At 45.9% G+C, this 26689-nt stretch overlaps 1 protein-coding gene across 2 annotated transcripts in view; it reads right to left on the bottom strand.

Moving 5' to 3' along the window:
- The window catches only part of TDRD12 (tudor domain containing 12), a 105545-nt gene extending 85512 nt beyond the window's left edge, over positions 1-20033 (bottom strand). For both annotated transcript variants that reach the window (XM_033225605.1, XM_033225607.1), the window contains exons 1-4: positions 19694-20033; positions 9363-9521; positions 3646-3782; positions 214-333 (exon numbers count right to left, since the gene is read on the bottom strand). In XM_033225605.1, coding sequence (XP_033081496.1) covers positions 214-333; positions 3646-3782; positions 9363-9521; positions 19694-19717 — 440 coding nt within the window. In that variant the 5' untranslated portion in view covers positions 19718-20033. The remainder of the gene's footprint in view (positions 1-213; positions 334-3645; positions 3783-9362; positions 9522-19693) is intronic.
- Between the last annotated feature and the right edge of the window lie 6656 nt (positions 20034-26689).

Raw genomic sequence — 26689 nt, 5'->3', positions numbered from 1 at the left:
TTTGAAACAAAGGCAAGAAGCACAGAGCTCAGGCCCTGCTCCAAACCCTCTCAACCACAGCCAGGTCAGACAAACACTGACTCAGAAGCCCCTCCTGAAGAACAGAGACCTCCTGCTCAGCACTTCTACAGAGGAACTGGCTTCACAGAAACATCGTGCACTTGATAGAAGGCTTTTACTAATGATTTGAAGGACTTAAGAAGTTGTACTTACACAATGTCAGTACTGTCTCGGCAGAAGTCAATGTGTAATGTGACAGGCTTTGTGCAGTACAGGCTGAATTTTTTTGCTCTATAGGGAAGCTGCATAAACGATTCTACTATAACTCGGATGCTAAAAAGTGAAACAGAAACAGCTCCATTATATAGAAAATTATATACAACATATTCCATTACAGTGTACCTATTAATATACTTAATATAAAACAAAACACACAAACAACAATTCTTTCTGTTTCTAATATAGCCACCAACAGTACTTGGACACATTTGGTCAAGAGGGAAAAACTGTTTCTTGGGAGAATGAAAAAAATCATACTCTTTTGATACATAAAGCATGGATATGGTACATAGATAGTGTATCAGTGAAACTGACATTTCATGATCTAGGGGTAGGAGTTTAGGAAAAAAATGTTGTAAGAAAGCTCCTGGCCAGGCACAGTGGCTCATGCCTGTAATCCCAGCACGTTGGGAGGCTGAGTCGGGCAGATCACCTGAGGTCAGGAGTTCAAGATCAGCCTGGCCAACATGGTGAAACCCTGTCTCTACTAAAACTACAAAAAAGTAGGCAGGCGTGGTGGTGCGCTCCTATAATCCCAGCTACTCAAGAGGTTGGGGCAGGAGAATCGCTTGAACCTGGGAGGCAGAGTTCGCAGTGAACTGAGATCGTGCCATTGCACTCCAGCTTGGGCAACAAAAGTGAAACTCTGTCTCAAACAAACAAACAAACAAAACAAACAAACAGGTCTAATAAGCCTCCTTAGGTGGACAAATACTGGATACTAATGAACATACCTGTAAAGCAAATTCTATTCAAGATTTTCTAAATATCAATCTCAATATATGACCAAAATGACCTTAAAAGTTTCTGTAAATGAACAGACGTTTTAATAATTAGTATTTGCCAGCTTTGCACTAAAGAGCTGCAGGACTGAGATTTTTAAATAGTAAGTTCGGCAATTTAATTTCCATTCTTCTTCAGCAAATGACAGAGCATTTTATTTTTACATTTTTTTCTTTGTAGAGTCCGGGTCTCACTATGCTGCCCAGGCTGGTCTTGAACTCCTGGCCTCAAGCGATCCTCCTGCCTTGGCCTTCCAAAGTGCTGGGATTACAGGTATGAGCCACCACTCCTGGCCAAAAAACCACTTCAACATACTATTTCCACATGAACTGGCTTTCTTTCCAGGGTTCCTATTATGCCCTGTCTAGGCAGCCTGGCCATCTTCTGTCTCAGACAGGTTAGGGAAAGGTAGCTGCATCCATGGGCCCCTGAAGTCTTCTCAAGCTCTATTTAATCATACGATTTTCTCACCCAAAACAAACTAAATGTAAAACACCAAATGCAAAAAGAAAAGCTCCCCAAACAGTTAAACACAATAATTGTTTTTGCAGTGATTATGGTCGTATGAGATGCAGGATCACAAGCTCGAATGGTACCTACTCTTACATTAAGTACTGTAAATTCCCAATGTCTGATAAGCATGCCTGCCATGAAATTTTTCTGTTCAATAGACACCTCCTGGCCAGGCGCAGTGGCTTACGCCTGTAGCTCATCATTTTGGGAGGATGAGGCAGGTGGATAACCTGAGGTTAGGAGTTCAAGACGAGCCTGGCCAACATGGCGAAACCCCGTCTCTACTAAAAATACAAAAATTAGCTGGACGTGGTGGCACGTGTCTGTAGTCACAGCTACTTGGGAGACTGAGGCAGGAGAATCACTTGAACTGGGAGGCAGAGATTGCAGTGAGCCAAGATCACACCACCGCACTCCAGCCTGGGGGACAGAGTGAAACTCCGTCTCAAAAAAACAAAACAAAAAAACCAGACACCTCTTATTGCAATCAAGTCTATTTGGTATTGCTCTTTCTCAGTGAAATCAGAATTCTCATATTTATTAAACTGACATCCTCTTACTCTGGGATGGGAAACTATGGAAAAATCATCAGAAAACACCAAGACCGACTTGTTGCTGGGGTTTTCTTTTCTTTTTTTTTTTTTTTTTTGAGACAGAGTCTTGCTCTGTCGCCCAGGCTGGAGTGCAATGCAATGGCCGGATCTCAGCTCACTGCAAGCTCTGCCCCCCGGGTTTACACCATTCTCCTGCCTCAGCCTCCCAAGTAGCTGGGACTACAGGCACCCGCCACCTCGCCCGGCTAGTTTTTTTGTATTTTTTAGTAGAGACGGGGTTTCACCGTATTAGCCAGGATGGTCTCGATCTCCTGACCTCGTGATCCGCCCATCTCGGCCTCCCAAAGTGCTGAGATTACAGGCTTGAGCCACCGCGCCCGGCCAGTTGTTGGGGTTTTCTAATGAACTATGAAGTATGGTACCAGAAGCAGTGAAGGCTGCACAGCGCCATCTAGGCACCAGCTCATTCTGAGCCATTTCCCAACCTCACTGATGGTCACACCCTCCCTCTCTTAAGCAGGACAACCAGGAACACCTACGTGAGTACAAGCTCTGCTCTCTGCAATGCTGAGACTATGCCCGCAATACCTCTTCTGTGGAGAGGCATTTCTCTCTACCTCCTGGAAGTGTCTTTCTTGCAGCCAAGCCTCCCTAAAGGGCATAAGGAAACTGAGTACAGGCAGGAGAGCAGCCAGCAAGCAGCACCCAGGAGATGCAGAGAGCAGCCAGGAGATGCAGCAAGAACCCCAGGAAATGCAGAGAGCAGCCAAGAGATGCAGAGAGCACCCAGGAGATGCAGACAGTATCCCAGGGGGTGCAGAGAGTACCCAAGAGGTGCAGAGAGAACCCAGGAGGTGCAGAGAGAACCCAGGAGGTGCAGAGAGAGCCCCAGGAGATGCAGAGAGTACCCAGGAGACGCAGAGAGCACCCAGGAGATGCAGAGAGCACCCAGGAGATGCAGAGGGTACGCAGGAGACGCAGAGCAGCCAGGAGATGCAGAAAGAACCCCCAGGAGATGCAGGGAGAACCCTAGGAGATGCAGAGAGTAGCCAGGAGATGCAGAGAGCAGCCATGTGATAGAGAACCCAGGAGATGCAGAAAGAACCCCTAGAAGATGCAGGGAGAACCCTAGGAGATGCAGAGAGCAGCCAGGAGACGCAGAAAGTAACCAGGTGATAGAGAGAGAACCCCAGGAGATGCAGAGAGCAGTCACGTGATAGAGAACTCAGGAGATGCAGAGAGCAGCCAGGAGATGCAGAGAACATCACCTGAACCTGCCTGCCCTGCCAGGACAGACAGTAGCAGAGGGCCAGAGCCACCTTAGCCTTCATCCTGCCCACCCGCTCTGCCAGTCAGTGGGTGCAGACTTGAAACCCACAAAGCGCCCCTTCTTGAAGTTAAAGAACTCCAGTTTTGTCTTTTCTCAATGGTAGTGACCTCTAGCCCCATACTTTAAAATGGACATTCTCCTTTGAAACTGACATTTGTCTCTGAAAAGAGTGTAAGGTATACATACTTTTTGGATTTGACTGGAATGTTCTTGGCAAAGTCCACAAGGAAACATTCTGCCAGGTACTGGTCTGCAGAAGACATAATTGATTTGACAATGGCCCTGCACCAGCACTTTAGTTCCTCACAATAGACCACACACACCTGCAAAATAAACAGAGTTATTTTTATTTATTTATTTTTTGGAGACAGAGTGTCACTCTGTAGCCCAGGCTGGAGTGCAGTGGCACAATCTCAGCTCACTGCAACCTCCACCTCCCAGGTTCAAGCAATTCTCCTGCCTCAGCCTCCCAAGTAGCTGGGATTACAGGCGCCCACCACCATGCCTGGCTAATTTTTGTATTTTAGTAGAGACGGGGTTTCACCATGTTGCATAAGCTGGTCTCAAACTCCTGACCTCGTGATCCGTCCGCCTCAGCCTCCCAAAGTGCTGGGATTACAGGCGTGAGCCACCGCGCCCAGCCAACAGAAAGGTTTTTTCAGGTCAGTGTTAACATCTCGTCAAAGAACAAGAGAGCTAAAAGGTACTCTTAAAACCATCCCAGTCAACATTCTCCCTACAGCAGAGGAAAGAGATGCCAGGAGGCCAGGCCTATCCAAGCTGAGTTCCTCTGCCCATAAGAAAACCTCAGGAACACAGGCTGCCTGGGTACTAGGTCACTGTTTTTCTTACTACAATCATTTTCACTCCTTAACTGAGGATAATTTTTAGAAAGTAAAATAAGAAAAATGTATTCCTTTACCTTCTTAAATCAGGAAATAATGCTTAGGAATGATTGTCAATAATGTGTCTGCCCAACAGGAAGCCGCCACCAGACTCATCCTTCCACTCCCTTACCCATGACTCTTTTTTTTTTTTGAGATGTTGTTTTGCTCTTGTTGCCCAGGCTGGAGTGCAACAGTGCAATCTTGGCTCACTGCAACCTCCGCCTCCCGGGTTCAAGCGATTCTCCTGTCTCAGCCTCCCAAGTAGCTGGGATTACAGGTGCATGCCACCAGGCCCAGATAATTTTTGTATTTTTTTTTAGTAGATACGGGGTTTCATCATATTGGTCAGGATGGTCTCGAACTTCTGACCTCAGGTGATCCACCCACCTCGGCCTCCCAAACTGCTGGGATTACAGGCGTGAGCCACCACACCCAGCCTCCCCATGACTCTTATTGGCCTCTGACATTTGTTTACTATCTGTCATAACTGGACACTGGTTCCTTGATGACATGGATTTTTGCTTGTTTTGTTTACCACCAAATGCCCGGCACCTAGCACAGTGCCTGACATATACTAAGTCTTCAAATACTACTTGAACCAGGCATGGTGGTACGTGCCTGTAGTCTCAGCTACTTGGGAGGCTGAGGCAGGAAGATCGCTTGAACCCAGGAGCTGGAGGCTGCAGTGGGCTATGATCGCACCACTGCACTCCAGCCTGGGTGGCACAGTGAGACCCTGTCTCAAAAAATAACAGCAATAAAATATTTTAAAAATAAACTAACTGGGCCAGGCGTGGTGGCTCACGCCTGTGGTCCCAGCACTTTGGGAGGCCGAGGTGAGTGGATCACCTGAGCTCAGGAGTTCAAGGCCAGCCTGACCAACATGGAAAAACCCCGTCTCTACTAAAAATACAAAAATCAGCCAGGGATGGTGGCATGTGCCTGTAGTCACAGCTACCCAGGAGGCTGAGGCAGGAGGATCGCTTGAACCAGGGAGGCAGAGGTTGCAGTGAGCCAAGGATCACGCCACTGCACTCCAGCCTGGGCAACAGAATGAGAGTCTGTCTCAATCAATCAATCAATCAATCAATAAACTACCTGTCTGATGGCTGAATAAGTACAGAGTCCCTGACTTATGATGGTTTAACTTACAATTTTCAACATTATGATGGTGTGAAACTATTGCAATTTTTACATAGTGTGCAGTATTCAATAAAATACATAGATATTTAAACTTTACTATTAAATAGGCTTTGTATTAAGTGATCTTGCCCAACTGTAAGCTAATGTAAGTGTTCTGAGCACATTTAAGTAGGCTAGGGTAAGCTAGGCTGGTCAGCAGGTTAGGTGTATTAAGTGTATTTTTTATTTACAATATCAGGACATAACCTCATCGTAAGTTATGAAGCATCTGTAAATGCCTGCAGCCCCTTTTAAGGAGAACCACCCTGCAGAGGTGACAACCCTTGGCATCCTGACTGTACCACAGGAGTGCCAGGCCACAGCCAACTCAACTAATAAACCGTATGCTAGCCACAGGTTTATAAAGCAGTCCAGCAGGGAGAGCTGTGCTCAAACAGAAAAGAAGGGGACTGATAGAGATTGCTGTCTTCGGGAATGTAAGTTGGAAAATACAGTACAGCCATACTGCAAAGGATAGATTCTAGAGAACCTCACATAACTCAAAACTTGAATAATTCAACAGAAATCCTGACAAAGGATGAAGGGTACTTCTATTTAATGTTGAAATCAAAGCATCCTGTAGAAACACCATGAATAGTTAATAATTTACACAGCCAGTCAACCTTGAAAATGAGGCATGAAAGCCACATTCATCTCATGCATCTCCATGAGAGCTCTTCAGTGACCAGGTGCACTGTCAATGAGCATTAATTGTTTGTTGTTTTTGTTTTAGAGACAAGGTCTCATCACTACATTGCCTAGGCTGGACACGAACTCCTGGGCCCAAGTGGTCTTCCCACCTCAGGCTCCCAAGTAGCTGGGACTGTGGACACATGCCACTGCACCCAGCTCAGCAGTAATATTTTGAAAGGAATCTTTCTTTCTGAGCATAGACCTCAACAGTAAGCTTAACATATTCAGTAAGCCATGCGTGAACAGATATGCTGTCATTCAGGCTTTCTTGTTCCATTTGTAAAGCAGATAGAGTACAGCCAGCATAATCTTTAAGGGTCACAGGACTTTTGGAATGGTAAATGAGCACTGGCTTCAACTTAAAAGTCGCCAGCTGCATTAGCCCTTAATAAGAAAGCCACTCTGACCTTTAAAGCTTTAGTCCTTTAAAGACACCAACTTCCTCTATTTATTTTTTAAGATGGAGTCTCTCTCTGTCACCCAGGCTAGTGTGCAGTGGCACCATCTCAGCTCACTGCAACCTCCACCTCCCAGGTTCAAGCAATTCTCCTGCCTCAGCCTCCCCAGTAGCTGGGATTATGGGTGCCTGCCACCACACCTAGCTAATTTTTGTATTTTTAGTAGAGATGGGGTTTCACCATGTTGACCAGGCTGGTCTCAAACTCCTGACCTTAGGTGATCCACCCACCTCGGCCTCCCAGAGTCCTGTGATTACAGGTGTGAGCCACCGCACCTGGCTGACTTCTCCTATTTAGCTCTGGAAGTCCGAGAAGACATCTTCTCCAATAGAAGGCTGTCTTGTATACATAGAAAATCTGTTAGTGTGTCCACTTTCATCAATGATCTTAGCTACATCTGGAGAAACTGCTGCAGCCTCTCCATCAGCCCTTGCGCTTCACCTTGCACTTTGAGTCGTGGAGATGGCCTCTTTCCTTAAACCTCACGAACCAACCTCTGCTAGCTTCATATTTTTTCCCTGCAGCTTCCTAACCTCACTCAGCCTTTATACAATTGAAGAGAGTTAGGGCCTTGCTCTGGATCAGGCTTTGGCTGAAGGGAATGTAGTAACTGGTCTGAGCTTCTATCCTGACCAATAAAACATTCTCCATATTACCAATAAGGCTGTGTCTTTTTTTTTTTTTCTCCATTTGTGTGTTTTCCAGAGTGGCACTTTTAATTTCCTTCAAGAACTTTTCCTTTGCATTCACAACTTTGCTAACTGTTTGGTGCAAGAGGCCTAGCTTTCAGCTTATCTCAGCTTTCAAAATGTCTTCCTCTAAGTTCAATCATTTCTGGCTTTTAATTTAATGTAATTCATCCTTTCACCTGAACACTTAGGGGCCATTGTAGGGTTATTAATTGGCCTAATTTCAATTGTGTGTCAGTGAACAGGAAGGCCTGGGCAGAGGGGGAGAGATAGTGGAGCAGTCAGAACACACATTTATTGATAAAATTCACCATCTTACATGGATGCAATTGGTGGCACCCCAAAACAATTAAAATACTAATTCAAAGATCACTGGCCACAGATCACCATAACAGAGAGAATAATAATGAAAAAGTTCGAAACATTGGGAGAATTACCAAGATGTCACACAGAGACATGAAGTGAGGACCTGCTATGGGAAAAATGGTGCCTTTAGTCTTGCTCCATGAAGTGATCTTCTTGCCTTAGCCTCCAGAGGAGCTGGGGCCAAAGGCAGGTGCTACCATGCCCGCTAATCTTTTTATGTTTTGTAGAGATAGCGTCTTACTATGTTGCCCAGGCTGTTCACAAAACTCCTAGGCAATCTTCTCGCCTTGGCCTCCCAAAGTGCTGGGATTACAGGAAGGAGCCACCACATCCAGCCCAAAATGTGGAATATTTTTAAAAACAATAGACCTGGTTTAACTTCTTCAATTAGTCACTGGCATGGAAACAAATAATTATGTTACTGTGCTTGCTTCAGCAGCACATACAATAAATGTTATTAATGATGATTTGGGGGAAGGGGATTCAAATTATTTCTGCTTTTTCTCATAAAGAGGTTATAAATCTTTTCCTATTATACCATTACAAAAAATCACTCTCTTCTGAAAAGTAGCTGAGTTGCAGAGACCATGACAAGGGGCAGTGGGAGCTGAGGCTGCAAGAAGGCAAGGAGGGGCCATGGCGTGGAGTAAGGAAAATGAAGACATGTGAGTTGGCCAAAGTCATGAGCAACCAAAAGGGAGGCGTTGGCCCTACACTAAAGACCCACTCCCTCTTTGCTGAGGTCCCTATACCTCTGTGGGATCTCAAATAATCCCCTGGTTCTCAGCCCCAGAGGCCCAGAGGGATGGCCCTAATGCCTGGGTGTAGATGACATTCTGTCTCCTCTTGCACCACATGGACCTTATGTGGCGGCCACCCCCTTCCATGACTAGCCTGAATCTTGTGCAAACTAAAGAACCTTACACGGGCCGGGCGCGGTGGCTCACGCCTGTAATCCCAGCACTTCGGGAGGCCAAGGCGGGTGGATCACTTGAGGTCAGGAGTTCCAGACCATCCTGGCCAATATGGTGAAACCCTGTCTCTACTAAAAATACCAGAATTAGCTGGGTGTGGTGGCCCATGCCTGTAATTCCAGCTACTCAGGAGGCTGAGGCAGGAGAAGTGCTTGAATCTGAGACACGGAGGTTGCGGTGAGCCCAGATGGTGCCACTGTACTCCAGCCTGCGTGACAGAGTGAGACTCCATCTCAAAAAAAACCTAACACAAGGCACTGAGTGTAAGAAATTAAAATACTCCACTTTGGGAGGCCGAGACGGGCGGATCACAAGGTCAGGAGATTGAGACCATCCTGGCTAACACGGTGAAACCCCGTCTCTACTAAAAAACTACAAAAAACTAGCCGGGCGAGGTGGCGGCGCCTGTAATCCCAGCTACCTGGGAGGCTGAGGCAGGAGAATGGCGTGAACCCGGGAGGCGGAGCTTGCAGTGAGCTGAGATCCGGCCACAGCACTCCAGCCTGGGTGACAGCGCGAGACTCCATCTCAAAAAAAAAAAAAAAAAAAGAAATTAAAATACTCTAAAAGCTTGAATCATCGTCGTTGCCAAAATAGTTTATATTGTGAGTGGTGTTTCAAGACACAGTGATTAAATAACATTTAGATACATACCTGTCCTTCTTCCAATGTTAATGGTTTTATTTTTATATCCTGACACATGCTGTTGTAGAAGTCATTCATGGAACTATTTAGTTTTTGATAGTCGACATCATGATCTAAAAAGGGACTACACCCTTTTATAATAACCCAGAAGCAACCTGGATCTTCAATCTGTAAAATTTTTAAAGAACAAACAGAATAATATATGATTTAAAAGTAGTACCACAAAATAATAAACTTTAGAGCCATGATTACTGTTTCTAATTTAAGTGACCTAACAAATTCTTGACAAATGCCTTTGCTCAAATGGTTAGACCAAAGATAAAATTCTAAAATACGTAACCAATAGGATGTAATTCTCAATTATGTGTTGTGACTCAAAAAACAAGCAGATGTCCTCAATCTCCTATATCCTGAAAAATCCATAATAATATACAAACACAAGGTTCAGAGCAATGTTTCGAGTACTTTTGTTTGTTAAAAAAAAACCAGAGATGGTGCCTCGCTATTTTGCCCAGGCTAGTCTCAAACTCCGGGGCTCAAACAATTTTCCCACCTGGGCCTCCCTAAGTGCTGGGATTACAGGCATGAGCAACTGTTCCTGACCTGTATTATTCTTTTGTAAGAAAGAGAAAGCACTGTGAATATAAGTACATTCTGCTCATAAGAAAAAAAGAAATAATGACAGATAAACCAAAATAAATGCAAACCATGACCTGAGGGGAGAAATGGAGAAGGGACACGGAAGGAAGTCAGACTTCCTGGAATGTATTTTGTTGTGCACTATGGTTATTAGAAGCCAAGATTTTCATTGTTAAAGACACAAATATAAAGTGAAAAGCTAAATTTGAATTGAAAATACCAAAAGGTTTCGCTGTGTTACCCAGGTTGGAGTGCAGTGGCACAATCTCAGCTCACTACGACCTCTACCTCCTGGGTTCAAGCAATTCTCCTGCCTAAGTCTCCTCAGTAGCTGGGATTACAGGCATACACCACCATGCTCAGTTAATTTTGTATTTTTAGTAGAGACAGGATTTCATCATGTTGGCTAGGCTGATCTCGAACTCCTAACCTCAGGTGATTCGCCCATCTCAGCCTCCCAAAGTGTTGGGATTACAGGCGTGAGCCACTGCGCCCAGCCAAGAACTCATGATTTTTCAAAAGTATTACCTAACTCTGCCTAGAAAAATGACATCTCGAGATTTGGGATCCTAAATCCAAGGTGGCAAGAATACAGGTATTCACATTAGTATTATTTCTACTTTTCTGAAGGTTTGAACATTTTTATAACAAATAACCAGAAAAAAGAACAGCAGTTATTCTGGCTCCAGTAACAATAGAATAGTTTCTATATCACCTATGAGTAACAATAATAAATCCTGGAAAAAATACAAAATAACAATTTGAAGGCAGTGACGAGCTACCAAAAGCAAGCAGAACCTGGAGGAGTGTCAACCCTTGAAAGAAGGAAACTTCCCCGGGTGAGATCCACTTTTACACGGCTTTTCCCCTAAGCCCATTCCCCAGTCCACGTGGTATTAAGCAGCTGCAATTCAAGGAGAAAGTCATAATGTTTGTGGCTTGAGGAAATCAGAGAACAGAGTTTGGGGCTGCCATAGCAGCTTGAGAATTAAAGGGTAAAATTCCTAAATGGAGAGCCAAAGAAGGGGAGCCCTAAGGTCTGCATAAGAACACCCATCACATTCTTGGCACAGATGAGACCCCAACGAGTCCAGAGAAGACCAACGGTGGGAAGTCTGAAAGAAAATACAGTTTTAGTCAGGTGCTGTGGCTCACACCTGTAATCCCAGCACTTTGGGAGGCCGAGACGGGTGGATCACAAGGTCAGGCAATCGAGACCATCCTGGCGGACACGGTGAAACCCCATCTCTACTAAAAACACAAAAAACTAGCCGGGCAAGGTGGCGGGTGCCTGTAGTCCCAGCTACTCGGGAGGCTGAGGCAGGAGAATGGCATGAATCCGGGAGGCGGAGCTTGCAGTGAGCTGAGATCCAGCCACTGCACTCCAGCCTGGGTGACAGAGTGAGACTCCACCTCAAAAAAAAAAATTGTCTTTATTCATAAACAACATGATTGTCAATACAGAGAACCTTAAGGAGTCTATTAAAAAATTAGAACTACAATGAAAACTATAAAACACTGCTGAAAGAAATTAAAGAAGACACAAATAAATGGAAAGATATCCCACATTCATTGACTGGAAGACTTAATATCATTAAGATGTCAATACTGCTCAAAGCAATCTACACATTCAATTCAATGCCTACCAAAATCCACAATGATATTTTTTTCAGAAATAGAAAAGCACATTCTAAAATTCATGTGAAATCCCAAGGGACCCAAAACAGCCAAAACAATATCAAAAAAGAACAAAACTGGAGGACTCACACTTGATCTCAAAACTTTACCAAAACTTCACTACAAAGCTACAGTCATCAAAACGGTGTGGTACTGAACTAAAGACATATAGATACCAACAGAGTAGAATAGAGAGTCCAGAATAAACCCTTGTGTATCTATTCAAATAATTTTTGACAAGGGTACCAAAACCATTCAGGGAAAGGTTTTGTAATAAATGAGTGTTGGGAAAACTGGATATTCACATGCAAAAGAATGAACTTGGAGCCCAGGCAAAGTGGCTCACACCTGTACTCCCGGCAATTTGGAAGGCCAAGGCAGGCAGATTACCTAAGGTCAGGAGTTCGAGATAAGCCTGGCCAACATGGTGAAACCCCATCTCTACTAAAAATACAAAATTAGCCAGGTGTGATGGTACATGCCTGTAATTCCAGCTACTCAGGAGGCTACGCCAAGAGAATCACTTGAACCTGAGAGGTGGAGGTTGCAGTGAGCTGAAATTGCACCACTGCACTCCGGCCTGGGTAACACAGTGAGACTCTGTCTCAAAAAGAACAAAAACCCAATGAATTTGGACCTTTATGTGACACTATACTCAAAATGGATCCAAAACCTAAATGGAAGGCCTAAAACTACAAAAGAAAACACAGAACAAATGCTTTGTGACATTGGATTTGACAATTTCTTGGATATGACACCAAAGGCACAGGCAACAAAAGAAAAAACAGACAAACTGGGCTTCATTGAAATTTAAAAACTGTGTGCATCAAAAGTCACTATCACCACAGTAGAAAGTCAACTTATGGAATGGGGGAAAATATTTGCAAAGCTTATATCTCATAAGGAATTAATATCCAGAATACACAGAGAACTCCTAAAACAATATAAAAACCCAGACAACCAATGAAAAAAGGGGCAAAGGATTTGAATAGACATTTCTCCAAAGAAGATATACAAATGGCCAATAAGTACATGAAAAGGCGCTCAACATCACTAATCATTAGAGAAATATAAATCATAACCATAGTGAGATACTACCTGACACTCATGAGGATAACTACTGTCAAAAAAACCCTGAAAACTCAGTGTGCAGGAAGGTGTGTTAAAACAAAATAATGTGTTAGCAAGGCTGTGGAGACACTGGAATCACTGTGCACTGTTGGTAGGAATGTAAAATGACATAGCTGCTGTGGAAAATGGTAGCGTGGCTCCTCAAAAAATTAAAACTATAATTCCCATACAAAGCAGCAATTCCACTATTGGGTGTAGATCCACGAGAATTGAAAGATCTTGAAGAGATACTTACACACCTGTGTTCATAGCAGCATTGTTCACAATATCTAAAATGTAGAAGCAACTCAATGTCCCTCAACAGATAAATGGATAAGCAAAATGTGGTATAGAATGGACTATTATTCAGTCTGAAAAAGGAAGGAATTTCTTTTTTTAAAAAAGACTTTTTTTTTTTTTTTTTTAAGAGACAGGGTCTTGCTATATCGCCCACCTTACCTCAAGCAATCCTCACCTCAAGCAATCCTCCCGCCTCAGTCTCCCAAGTAGTTGGGTCCTCACGTTCACATCACTGCATTGGGCTTCAAAAGAAAGGAAATTCTGACACATGGTACAACATAATGAACCCTGAGGACATTATGCTGAGTGAAATAAGCCAGTCACAAAAGGATAAACTGTATGATTCCACTTACATGAGGCACTCAGAGTAATCAAATTCACAGAGAAAGTAGAGTTTCAGTTTTACAAGAGGAAAAAGACTTCTGGAGATGGACACTGGTGATGGTTGTACAACATTATGAATGTATTTAATACCATGAACTGTACACTTAAAAATGGTTAAGATGGCAAATCTTATGTTACATGTATTTTACTACAATAAAAAATATATATGCCAGAACTAATAATTGACTTTATAAGGCTACAAGGCACAAGATTATTGAAATAATTCAATTGTTGCTATAAAGAGAATACCTAAGAAGACAACTAACAAAGGAAATAAAAGAGGACACAAACAAATGGAAAAACATTCCATGCTCATGGATAGGAAGAATATGGTGAAAATGGCCATACTGTCCAAAGTAATTTATAGATTCAATGCTATTCCCATTAAACTACCATTGACACTCTTCACAGAAATAGAAAAAACTACTTTAAAATTGATAAGGAACCAAAAAAGAGCCCATAAAGCCAAAATAATCCTAAGCAAAAATAATAAAGTTGGAGGCATCATGCTACCCAACTTCAAACTATACTACAAGGCTACAGTAACCAAAACAGCGTGGTACTGGTATAAAAACAGACACACAGACCAATGGAACAGAATAGAGATCTCAGAAATAAGACCACACATCTACAACCATCTGATTTTTGACAAGCCTGATAAAAACAGGCAATGGGGAAAGGATGCCCTATTTAATAAATGGTGCTGGGAAAACTGGCTAGCCATATGCAGAAAATTGAAACTGGACCCCTTCCTTACACCTTACACAAAAATTAACTCAAGATAGAGTAAAGACTTAAATGTAAAACCTAAAACTATAAAAAACCCTAGAAGAAAATCTAAGCAATACCAGCTGGGCGCGGTGGCTTACACCTGTAATCCCAGCACTTTGGGAGGCCGAGGCGGGCGGATCAAGAGGTCAGGAGATCGAGACCATACTGGCTAACACAGTGAAACCCCATCTCTACTAAAAATACAAAAAAATTAGCCGGGCATGTTAGTGGGTGCCTGCAGTCCCAGCTACTCAGGAGGCTGAGGCAGGAGAATGGCGTGAACCTGGGAGGCGGAGCTTGCAGTGAGCTGAGATTGTGCCACTGCACTCCAGCCTGGGCAACAGAGCGAGACTCCATCTCAAAAAAAAAAAAAGAAAGAAAAAGAAAATCTAGGCAATACCATTCAACACATAGTCAATGGCAAAGATTTCATGACAAAAACATCAAAAGCAATTGCAACAAAAGCAAAAATTGACAAATGAGATTGAATTAAACTAAAGAGCTTCTGTAGAGCAAAAGAAACTATCATCAGAGTTAACAGAAAACCTACAGAATGGGAGAAAATTTCTGCAGTCTTTCCATCTGACAAAGGTCTAATATCCAGAATCTATAAAGAACTGAAACAAATTTACAAGAAAAAAAACAATCCCATGAAAAAGTGGGCAAAGCATGTGAACAGACACCTCTCAAAAGAAGATCTTTATGCGGCCAACAAACATATTTAAAAAAGCTCAACATCGGCCGGGCGCGGTGGCTCAAGCCTGTAATTCCAGCACTTTGGGAGGCCGAGACGGGCGGATCATGAGGTCAGGAGATCGAGACCCTCCTGGCTAACACGGTGAAACCCCGTCTCTACTAAAAAATACAAAAAAACTAGCCAGGCGAGGTGGCGGGCGCCTGTAGTCCCAGCTACTCGGGAGGCTGAGGCAGGAGAATGGCTTAAACCCGGGAGACGGAGCTTGCAGTGAGCTGAGATCTGGCCACTGCACTCCAGCCTGGGTGACAGAGCGAGACTCCGTCTCAAAAGAAAAAAAAAAAAAGCTCAACATCACTGATCATTAGAGAAATGCAAATCAAAACCACAATGAGATACCATCTCATGCCAGTCAGAATGGCATATTATTAAAAAGTTAAGAAACAACAGATGGCTGGCGAGGCTGTGGAGAAATGGGAATGCTTTTACACTGTTGGTGGGAGTGTAAATTAATTCAACCATTTGTGGAAGGCAGTGTGGCGATTCCTCAAAGATCTAGAACTAGAGAAACCATTTGACCCAGCAATTCCGTTACTGGGTACATACCCAAAGGAATATCAATCATTCTGTTATAAAGACATGCATGCGTATGTTCATTGTAGCACTAGCCACAATAGCAAAGACTTGGAATCAACCCGAATGCCCATCAGTGATAGACTGGATAAAGAAAATGTGGTACATATACATCATGGAATACTATGTAACCATTAAAAGGAACAAGATAATGTCCTTTGCTGGGACATGGATGAAGCTGGAAGCCATTATCCTCAGCAAACTAACACTGGAACAGAAAACCAAACACCATATGTTCTCACTTATAAACAGGAGCTGAACAATGAGGACACATGGACACAGGGAGGGTAATCACACACTGGGGCCTGTGGGGCAGAGGGGAGGGAGAGTATCAGGATAAATAACTAATACACGTGGGGCTTAATAACTAGATGATGGGTTGATAGTTGCAGTAAACCACCATGGCACACATCTATCTATGTAACAAACCTGCACGTCCTGCACTTGTATCCTGGAACTTAAAATTAAATTAAAAAACAATAATTTAATCGTATTACTATATTCCAGAAATGGATATTGGAAATTGAAAATTACAAAAAGGCTGGGAGTGGTGACTCACTCCTGTAATCCCAGTACTTTGGGAGGCTGAGGTGGGAGGATTGCTTGAGCCCAGGAGTTTGAGACACCAGCCTGGGCAACACAGTGAGACCCTGTCTCTAAAACAAAAATTTTTTAAATTAGCTAGGAATGGGGGCAAATGCTTTTAGTCCCAGCTACTCAGGAGGCTGGGGCAGGAGGATCCCTTGAGCCCAGAAGTTTGAGGTTGCAGTAAGTTGTGATTACAGAACTGCGCTCCAGCCTGGCCAACACAGCAAGACCCCGTGTCTTTTACTGAAAAACAAAACCCAGTAATTACTTAAAGGTTTAAATCTTAAAAATATGTGCAAAATTCCTATGCTGAAAGTTATAAAACACTGATGGAAAGAAATGAAAGAAGACCTAAATAAGTATAGATATACTGTGTTCATGGATTAATATATTTTCTCTGAACCCATCTATAAACACAACTCCATTCCAGCAGAGCTTTTTTTCTTCTTTTTTTCTTTTTTGGTAGACTCAACAAGCAATTACAAAATGCATATTAGAAAAGCCAAGGAACTAGAACAATTCTGAAAAAGAATATAGATGGAAGACTCATATCACCTGACTTCAAGAGTTACCTATAAAGCTACAGTAATAAGACAGTGTAGTATTGTACATAAATCAATATAGCAGGCATATAATCACACATATAGTCAATTGATTTTTGATAAGACACAAAGGAGGAAGGATAGTCATCAGTTAGATAATCGTGTGCAAAGAAATGAAACTTCAGCCATTCCTCGCACCATATACAAAAATTAACTCAGATCATATCTCTAAATGTAAAATATAAAATTATAAAACTTCTAAAATGATACATGGGGGTCCAGGTGCAGCAGTTTATGCCTGTAATCCCAGAAGTTTGGGAGGTCGAGGAAGGCAGATCACTTGAGGCCAGGAGTTGGATACCAGATGGTGAAACCCCCGTCTCGACCAAAAATATAAAAAATTAGCTGGCTGCAGTGGCACGCGCCTGTAATCCCAGTTACTCAGGAGGCTGAAGCAGGAGAATCACTTGAACTCGGGAGGCAGAGGTTGCAGTGAGGCGAGATTGCTCCACTGCACTCCAGCCTGGGCAACAGAGCAAGACTCCATTTCAAAAAAAAAAAAATTAAAAAAAATAATAAAAGGATACATAGGGGAAAAAATCTTGGTGACTGCAAGTCAGGCAAAGATTTCTCAGATATTTAAGGCTAAATAATATTCCATTGTATATGTACAAACCACCTTCCATTTACCCAATCATCTGTTGATGGATACATGGGGGGAAAAATATTTCATCCCTGTAAAAGCTAACTTCATCTGCAGGACAGGTGGTACCTGCACCGCACTTGGGGAGACACTCCTATTCAGGACAGAATTTGCTCAGGGGGTGAGCTGGGTGAGGGCTGTAAGTGGGGACAGATCAGAGTTGAGCAGGTAAATAAAAGGGTTCCTGAGCCCAACTGAGAGGAAAGGGGTTCCCTAACAGAAAGCAGGAAGTCCAGCTCCTGCCGTCAAAGTTCTCCCTGGATGGTTGTGCACCTGTCAGGATGTGCAGCCCTGGAAGAGCCCTGTCTCTTCTAAAGGAGAAATCGGACTAGCATCCTTAGGACTGATGGACTACATCTGACTGGGGGAGAGGAGCTTGCCAGGGGGATCTGAACCCCTAAAAGTCTCGGGGCAAATTCTCTGTAAGAGTCAGTTTCCTCAAACGCTTGTGAATCTTTGTTCAGGGAGATCAGACAAGACATCAAGTAAGAGAAGGAGAGTGCTGGTTTTAAAAATTGCACTGGCCAGGCGCGGTAGCTCACGCCTGTAATCCCAGCACTTTGGGAGGCCAAGGTGGATGAATCACGAGGTCAGGAGATCGAGACCATGCTGGCTAACAAGGTGAAACCCCGTCTCTACTAAAAATACAAAAAATAAATAGCCGGGAATGGTGGTGGGCACCTGTAGTCTCAGCTACTTGGGAGGCTGAGGCAGGAGAATGGTGTGAACCCGGGAGGTGGAGCTTGCAGTGAGCCAAGATCACGCCACTGCACTCCAGCTTGGGCGACTAAACAAGACTCCGCCTCAAAAAAAAAAAAAAAAAAAAAAAAAAATCGCACCACTGGGCCAGGGGCCGTGGCTCCCGCCTGTAATCCCAGGACTTTGGGAGGCTGAGGTGGGATGATCACTTGAGGCCAGGCGTTCCAGACCAGCCTAGGCAACACAAGACCTTGTCTCTGTAAAAAATAAAACAGGCCAGGCGCGGTGGCTCACGCCTGTAATCCCAGCACTTTGGGAGGCCGAGGCAGGTGGATCACCTGAGGTCAGGAGTTCGAGAACAGCCTGGCCAACGTGGTGAAACCCTGTCTCTACTAAAAATACAAAAATTAGCCAGGTGCGGTGGTGGGCGCCTGTAATCCCAGCTACTTGGGAGGCTGAGGCAGGGAACCCGGGAAGCTGAGGCTGCAGTGAGCTGAGGTCACACCATTGCACTCCAGCCTGGGCAACAAGAGCGAAACTGTCTCAAAAAATAAATAAATAAATAATAAAATAAAATAATCTCACAATTTGCTAGTCCCGCTCCTGGGCCCACTGAAGTGTGATTTTCAAAGTGATTGCGATTTCCTTTCTCCAATAACCCACATCCACTCCTCCGCTCTGGCCTGTCAGCTCCTTCCTCTAGCAACGCCTTCCCCTTCACCAGTGAGCCCTCACCGAACTCCAAGGCGAAAAAGCAAGGGCGTCCCTTCCCCAGGGACTAGTACATCGTCCACACAGAGCCCGCACGGTGAGCGGAGAGGACGACAGACCGGAGGCACGAGGGAAGCCGGGACCCATGGCGAGGGGCTGCCCGGGCCACCCGACCCTGTCCAAGCGCCGAGCCTGAGGGCCCCGTGGAGTACGGAGAGCGGGGCCCTGGGGACGCCAGTGTCGCGTGGCCCCTGTGACTAAGCATTCCGAGGGGCAGCCAATCCCACGCTCCTCCAGGTGCATCCCGGGCCACGCCATCTTCTACCCCAGCTCCCATCCCGGGGTGCCCCCTGGTGGAGGTGCAGGGAGGGCTCGGGTGGGGGAAGGCGGGGTGTGATGTGGGGTGGGGGTGGAGTGGAGGTGGGGTGGGCTGCGGCTGGGGTGCAGGTGGGAGTGGAGATGGGGTGGTGGTGGGGTGTGTGGGGGGGATGAAATGTCGGGGTGGAGGTGTGAGTGGGGGGTGGGAATGAGGACGGGGTGGGGACAGGGGTGAGGGTGTGACTGTGGGGCGGGCAGGGATAAGGAAATGGGTGGGAGCTGGGGCTAGGGTAGGAGTTGGGGGTGTGTGAGGGTGGGAGTGGGTGTGGGAGGATGTGTGGGCGGGGCGGGGAGTGGGCACGGGGGGATGTGGAGGCTGTGTAGGGCTGGATGGAAGCGGACATGCGTAGCGCTGGGATGGGGGGAGTGGGTGTGGGGGGCTGTGTGGGACTTGGGTTGGGGGCTGGGGTGGGTGCTGTGTAGGGTAGGGGTGGGAGGCTGTGCGGGGCTGGGGGGTGCGAGGCTCTGCAGGTTGTGGGAGACTGTGTGGAGCTGGCTTCGCAGCGCTCACCTTTAGCACCAGGAGCTGGAGCATCCTCCTGGCGCCGGAGGGCAGATGGGCCCCCTCGTCCTGGAAGTCCCCTGCCGTCAGGGGCGAGGATGGCCGCGTCCGCCCCCGCCAGGCCCCTGCCGCGAGTGCTTTCCTTCCCTCCACGTTTAGCGCCTCGGTCCCCCGTGGCAGATGCCCCACACTCCTCGTCCCCAGGAGCCCTCGCGGACCCCGGGGTCGGCCCGAGGCGACGCGCTCCGTCCTGGCAGTGACACAGCCCCTCGCACGGGGCTCCCCGCCTGCCTGGCCTCGGGCCTCCTGCACCGACCGGATGCCCGCGCAGGCTGAGCAGGCCTTGAGGCGTCGGATACCACGTGGTCCACCCAACCGCCCAACAACGCCCTGCACAGCGCCGCGCGGTGGCCGGGAGGACTGATGGGCCGAGGCCGCGAGAGTCCCGGCTCGGGGTAGCGTGATTCATTCATTTGCCGCTGGCAGGAACCCCCAGGCTGCAGGGACATTCGCCTGTTCCCTGGAGGGATAGAGGGGCCGCGTGTGGCTGAGTCCGTTGGAAACCACCTTTGCAAAATTGTAACTGAGGAAATTGTGATGGTGAAAGAAATCAGACCTAACCAACTCCATCTTGCTTCTAATTTAAGCTGTCCTTGTTTATTCCTGGGCGGAAGCCCGACTAACTTTGGGAAGGAATTCAGTCCATGGTTTGACTCTGAAACAAAATTGATAAGAGCCTGTGAACCCTGAAAATGTGAGATGGGTGTCAGTTCATTCAGAGTTTATTTTGCCAGCAGGGCGAGGTGGCTCAGGCCTGTAATCCCAGCACTTTGGGAGGCCGAGGCGTGCGGATCACCTGATAAGGTTAGGCGCTGGAGACTAGCATCGTCAACATGGTGAAACCCCGTCTCTACTAAAAATAGAAAAATTAGCCAGACATGGTGGCCCATGCCTGGAATCCCAGTTACTTGGGAGGCCGAGGCAGGAGAATCGCTTGAACCCGGGAGGCGGAGGTTTCAGTGAGCTGAGATCGGGCCACGGCACCCCAGCCTGGGTGACAGAGCGAGGCTCTGTCTCAAAAAATTAAAAAAATTCACCAAGGTTGAGGACATGCGCCCCTGACACAGGAAGTCCTAATGACATTTGCCAGAGGTGGTTGGGGCACAGCTTGTGTTAAAGTTGGAGGGTGTCCAGGTTCTTGGTGTTTTGAAGAAAGAATTTGACAAAACGCACACACAAAGCAAGGAAGGAATGAAGGGTTTTATTGAAAAAGTACACTCCACAGCATGGGAGCGGACCTGAGCATAGGGGCTCAAAGTCCCCGTTACAGAATTTTCGTGAATTTAAATACTTTCTGTTTGGAGTATGCCCGATGTAAATGAAGATGGTGAAGTAAAGTTACGAAGTCATTTGCTGGGTGTATGCCCTATGGAGACGATATTTCCCGTTATAGCTGAAGTGTGAATTGGCCTTGTGTTCCCTACCTCCAGACCCTATTTTCCTGCCTCACTTGGTTTTATACATTTTAGGGAAGCATGAGACAACAATCCTTGGATCAGCTCAGTGAATCAGCTGACACCACCCACACCGATAATCTGCCTCAACCTGTTCTGCCATCCCAACCAGGAACAGACAACAGCAAGAAAAACTCCGACAACCTCTGATTCCATCTTCAACCTGGCCAATCAGCACTCCCCACTTCCCAAGCTCCTGCCCGCCCAATTGTCTTTGAAAACTCTGTTCCTTGAATGCTCGGAGAGATTGATTTGAGTAATAATAAAACTCCAGTCTCCCGCACAGCCAGCTCTGCATGAATTACTCTTTCTCCATTGCAATTCCCTGTCTTGATAAATTGGCTCTGTCTAGGCAGTGGGCAAGGTGAACCCATTAGGTGGTTACAAGTTCATCATTTTCTTTTCTTTTTTTTTTTTTTTTGAGGCGGAGTCTCGCTCTGTCGCCCGGACTGGAGTGCAGTGGCCAGATCTCAGCTCACTGCAAGCTCCACCTCCCGGGTTTATGCCATTCTCCTGCCTCAGCCTCCCGAGTAGCTGGGACTACAGGCGCCCGTCACCTCGCCCGGCTAGTTTTTGTATTTTTAGTAGAGACGGGGTTTCACCGTGTTAACCAGGATGGTCTCGATCTCCTGACCTCGTGATCCGCCCGTCTCGGCCATCATTTTATTTTCAAAGAGACAGCGTATGGCTCTGTTGCCCACACTGAAGTGCAGTGGCACAATCATGGCTCACTGCAGCCTTGAATTCCTGGGATCAGTTGATCCTCCAGCTTCAGCCTCTAAAGTAGCTGGCACTACAGGCACACACCACCACGCCTGGAAAAATTTTTAATTTTTTTGTAGAGATGGGGTCTCACTGTGTGGCCCAGGCTGGTCTCGAACTCCTGGGCTTAAGTCATCCTCCCGCCTCAGCCCCCTGAGCAGCTAGGATTACAGGCATGAACCACCATGCCGGGACTTCAGTTGGTCCTTGTTGCCCGCCAGGGGGCCCCTGTCTTCCTGCTTTCTCTAGGCCAGCCCACACCCGTTAAATGCTGTGAGCTGGAAGCCCTGGTGGTAAGGAAGAGTCCTGGTCAGCCACGAATCCCTGGGTCTTCGTGGCCTCCTGGCAACATTTCTACTTGATCTGCACCTTCTGGAAAGGTTCCTGGTCCTGGGTTTCTTCCCAGCTGCCCTTCAACTGGCAGGGCTCTCTGAGTCGAAATGAGTTAATTTGCTAGTAAGGGAACCAGCAAGATTCAAAAGACTGCAACAGTTGGAGAGAGCATGGAAATTGTGGAGTTACATATTTGGGGAACAGAATGCTCATGTAAGCAAGCAGTTATAAGAAAACTGGATTGCACGAGGTCCCACAGATAACATGCACTTAAACTCTCAGGCAAGATGGTTGGAGAGGAAAGGTGTGTAGCTGCCAGCCGGGAGAAAAACACAGCTGCAAGTGCATGATGTTCACCTGTTCCTGAAATTAGGTTGACAAGGCCTCACCTCCAATCAAGGCACCTGGTATGGCCAACTCACCTGAAAGCTCAAGACCTCGCCAAAAAGAGATGGAAAATGACAGGACCTGATTTAAACAGGAGGTCTTGGCTGGGCGAGGTGGCTCAGGCCTGTAATCTCAGCACTTTGGGAGGCCGAGGTGGGTGGACCACTTGAGGTCAGGGGTTCGAGACCAGCCTGGCTAATATGATGAAGCCCTGTCTCTACTAAAAATACAAAAACGAGCCAGGCATGGTGACCGGCACCTGTAATTCCAGCTACACAGGAGGCTGAGGCAGGAGAATCGCTTGAAGCAAGGAGGCAGAGGTCGCAGTGAGCTGAGATCATGCCACTGCACTCCAGCCTGGGCAACACAGTGAGACTCCGTCTCAAAAAATATATATAATAAAATAAACAGGAGGTCTTGTAGCCAGGTGCAGTGACATGTGCCTGTAGTCTCAGCTACTTGAGAGGGTGAGATGGGAGGATCCCTTGCCAGGAGTTGGAACCCAGCCTTGGCAACATAGCAAGACCCCATCTTAAACAGAAAGTCCCAAAGCAGTTCCCAATCCACAAAGATGGATAATACAGACTTCTCCCAGTTCTTAGTTTGGAGAGACCCTTTTTGCTTTGACTAGATCCTGTGCTACAGTACGATATTTCCCAATCGTTTTACAACATGGTTCACAGAAAATGGAAATATTTGTATAGTACACTCCCATAGTCAAAACACTCACTGTCCTGGGGCTTTAGTCACCCAGTCTCCCCAAGGTTCAAAGGGGTCCGCATTTATACTGTAACCTGCCCTCCTCCAATCCTGGCGCTAGCAGAAAACACTTTTTTAAAGATGCCCAAGGCTTCCTTTTTCTTCACCCTGTCTCATGGTGCTGATTTTTTTTTTTTTTGAGACAGGGTCTTGCTCTGTTGCCCAGGCTGGAGTGGAGTGGCACAATGTTATCACTACTCACTGCAGCCTCTATCTCCTGGGCTCAAATGATCTTCCCACCTCAGTCTCCTGAGAAGATGAAACTCTAGGGGTGCACCACCATACCCAGCTATTTTTTTTTTTTTTTTTTTGAGACAGTCTCGCTCTGTTGCTCAGGTTGGAGTGCAGTGGTGCGATCTTGGCTCACTGCAACCTCCACCTCCTGGGTTCAAGCGATTCTTCGCCTCAGCCTCCCAAGTAGCTGAGACTACAGCCATGTGCCACCACACCCAGCTAATTTTTGTGTTTTTAGTAGAGACGGGGTTTACTATATTGACCAAGCTGGTCTCAAACTCCTGACCTTGTGATCCACCCACCTCAGCCTCCCAAAGTGCTGAGATTACAGGTGTGAGCCACCATGCCCAGCCCACCCAGCTAATTTTGAATTTTTTTTATAGAGACGTGGTCTCCCTATGTTGCCTAGGCAGGTCTTGAACACCTGGGCTCAAATGATTCTTCCACCTTGGCCTCCCAAAGTGTTGGGATGACAGGTGTGAGACACCATGCCCTGCTGAATTTTGTTTTTAACTTTAAAAATATTTCTGGCCCAGCACAGTGGCTCACATCTGTAATCCCAGCACCTTGGGAGGCTGAGGCAGGTGGATCACTTGAGGTCAGGAGTTCGAAATCAGCCTGGTCAAATGGCGAAACCCTGTCTCTACTAAAAGTACAAAAATTAGCCGGGTGTGGTGGTTCACGCCTGTAATCCCAGCTACCTAGGAGGCCAAGGCAGGAGAATCACTTGAACCCAGGAAGCAGAGGTTGCAGTGAGCCAAGATCGTACTACTGCACTCTAACCTGGGCAACAAAGTGAGAATGTCTCAAAAAAAAGAAAAGAAAAGAAAAGAAAAACTGTGTGTCATAAATGCCATGAACATCAGCAATCTGAGTTCTAAAACTATTAGTTTTTCAGCTCATATTATTTGGGGTTACGGGATATGGGCAGGGTACTGCTATAGGTAGGAAGTCATGTGACAAGTCTCCCAAAAGGAATTCTTGGAAGGAGACAAGGTTCATTCAGATTAAAAAAAACAACATACAGGCCAGGCGCGGTGGCTCACGCCTGTAATCCCAGCACTCTGGGAGGCTGAGGTAGGTGGACCACTTGAGGTCAGAAGTTCAAGACCAGCCTGGCCAACACGGTGAAGCCCCGTCTCTGCTGAAAATACAACCATTAGCCAGGCGCAATGGCACGTGCCTGTAATCCCAGCTACTCAGAAGGCTGAGGCAGGAGAATCGCTTGAACCCAAGAGGCAGAGGTTGCAGTGAGCCGAAAGCATGCCACTGCACTCCAGCCTGGACAACAATGTGAGACTCCATCTCAAAAAAAAAAAAACAAACAAAAAACAAAACAAAGCGTACATGAGGGAAACGTGGTGTGAAAACTATCTTTTCTATGAAGAAAAGCTAGTCATATTACTTTATGATGACATCTTCTAATATCACCCACTGAGCCATGGCAACTCCAGTGAAGAGGGAGTTGGCTGTGGCACTAACCAGCTGCGTTTCTGTTTTCTCACTGGCAAAATCATGGTGTTCACTGAGGTCCCTTTTTGAGAGTCAAAAGACAAAGCAAGGCTGGGCATGGTGGCTCAGGCCTATGATCTTGGGCACCTTGGGAGGCTGAGGCAGGCGGATCACCTGAGGTCAGGAGTTCAAGACCAACCTGGCCAACATGGTGAAACTCCATCTCTACTAAAAATACAAAAATTAGCTGGGTGTGGTTGCAGGTGCCTATGGTCACAGCTACTTGGGAGGCTGAGGCACGAGAATTGCTTGAACTCAGGAGGTAGAGGTTGCAGTGAACTGAGATTGCACCACTGCACTCCAGCCTGGGCAGCAGAGTGAGACTCTATCTCAAAAAACAAATCAAAAGACAACAATAATTTTTGTAGACTTTGTTTTTGTTTTTTTGAGACAGAGTTTTCCTCTTGTCACCCAGACTGGAGTGCAATCTGGGCTCACTGCAACCTCCGCCTCCTGGGTTCAAGCGATTCTCCTGCCTCAGCCTCCCAAGTAGCTGGAATTACAGGCCTGTGCCACCGTGCCTGGCTAGTTTTTTGTATTGTTAGGAGACGGGGTTTCACCATGTTGACCAGGCTGGTCTTGAACTCCTGACCTCAGGTGATCCGCCCACCTCAGCCTCCCAAAATTCTGGGATTATAGGCATGAGCCACTTCATGCAGCTAACTTTGTGTTTTTTTTTTCAATTGAACATAATTTCCCATTTTTGTAGATCCAAAAGGCAGACAGAATAATAGTATTTGTGGTTCTCAAAATTTACATATTGGAACCATTTATTGAAAAAAAAAAAGATTTTACTTTAGATTGGGTATCTCACCCTTGGTCAGGTAATTCTTTGTTGTGGGTGGTGAGACTGCACATTGCAGGTTGTTCAATTGCATTCCTGGCCTCTCCCCACTAGATGGTAGTAGCATGCTCCCCCACCCCACCCACTCTGCCCACAGTTTCAACAACCAAAAATGTTTCCAGACATAGCCAAATGTTCCCTAGGGCAAAAGTGCCCAGGTTGAGGACCGCAGCGCTAGATACAGTTCTCTAATCTGGATTAAATCATACATATAAACTTTATTCATCATTGTCTTTATGTTATAGTAGGAAAACTAAGGCATTTCATAAAATATGAAATCAGTTGTACAATGCATGATACAAAGATCTGGCCATGGAATTGGTGTCTTAACTATCATTTCTCACCTTTAATCAATAAACATTCTTCCTCTTTAAAGATGATGAATAATTACTCATATTAAATACAGTAAAAATAAACATCATTAATCAAATACTACATTTCTAATCTCTTTATATTCATGAACACTGTGGAAACAAACAATGATGGTTTTTGTTATGTCTTTATGTTTCTTTAAAATACTATCTAGGATCGGCCGGGCGCGGTGGCTCAAGTCTGTAATCCTAGCACTTTGGGAGGCCGAGACGGGTGGATCACAAGGTCAGGAGATCGAGACCACCCTGGCTAATACGGTGAAACCCCGTCTCTACTAAAGAATACAAA

Source organism: Trachypithecus francoisi, unplaced genomic scaffold (genome assembly GCF_009764315.1).
Source record: "Trachypithecus francoisi isolate TF-2019V2 unplaced genomic scaffold, Tfra_2.0 Lachesis_group12, whole genome shotgun sequence".
In the NCBI taxonomy this organism is placed as follows: domain Eukaryota; kingdom Metazoa; phylum Chordata; class Mammalia; order Primates; family Cercopithecidae; genus Trachypithecus; species Trachypithecus francoisi.
This window is presented reverse-complemented; position numbering and strand designations above follow the sequence as displayed.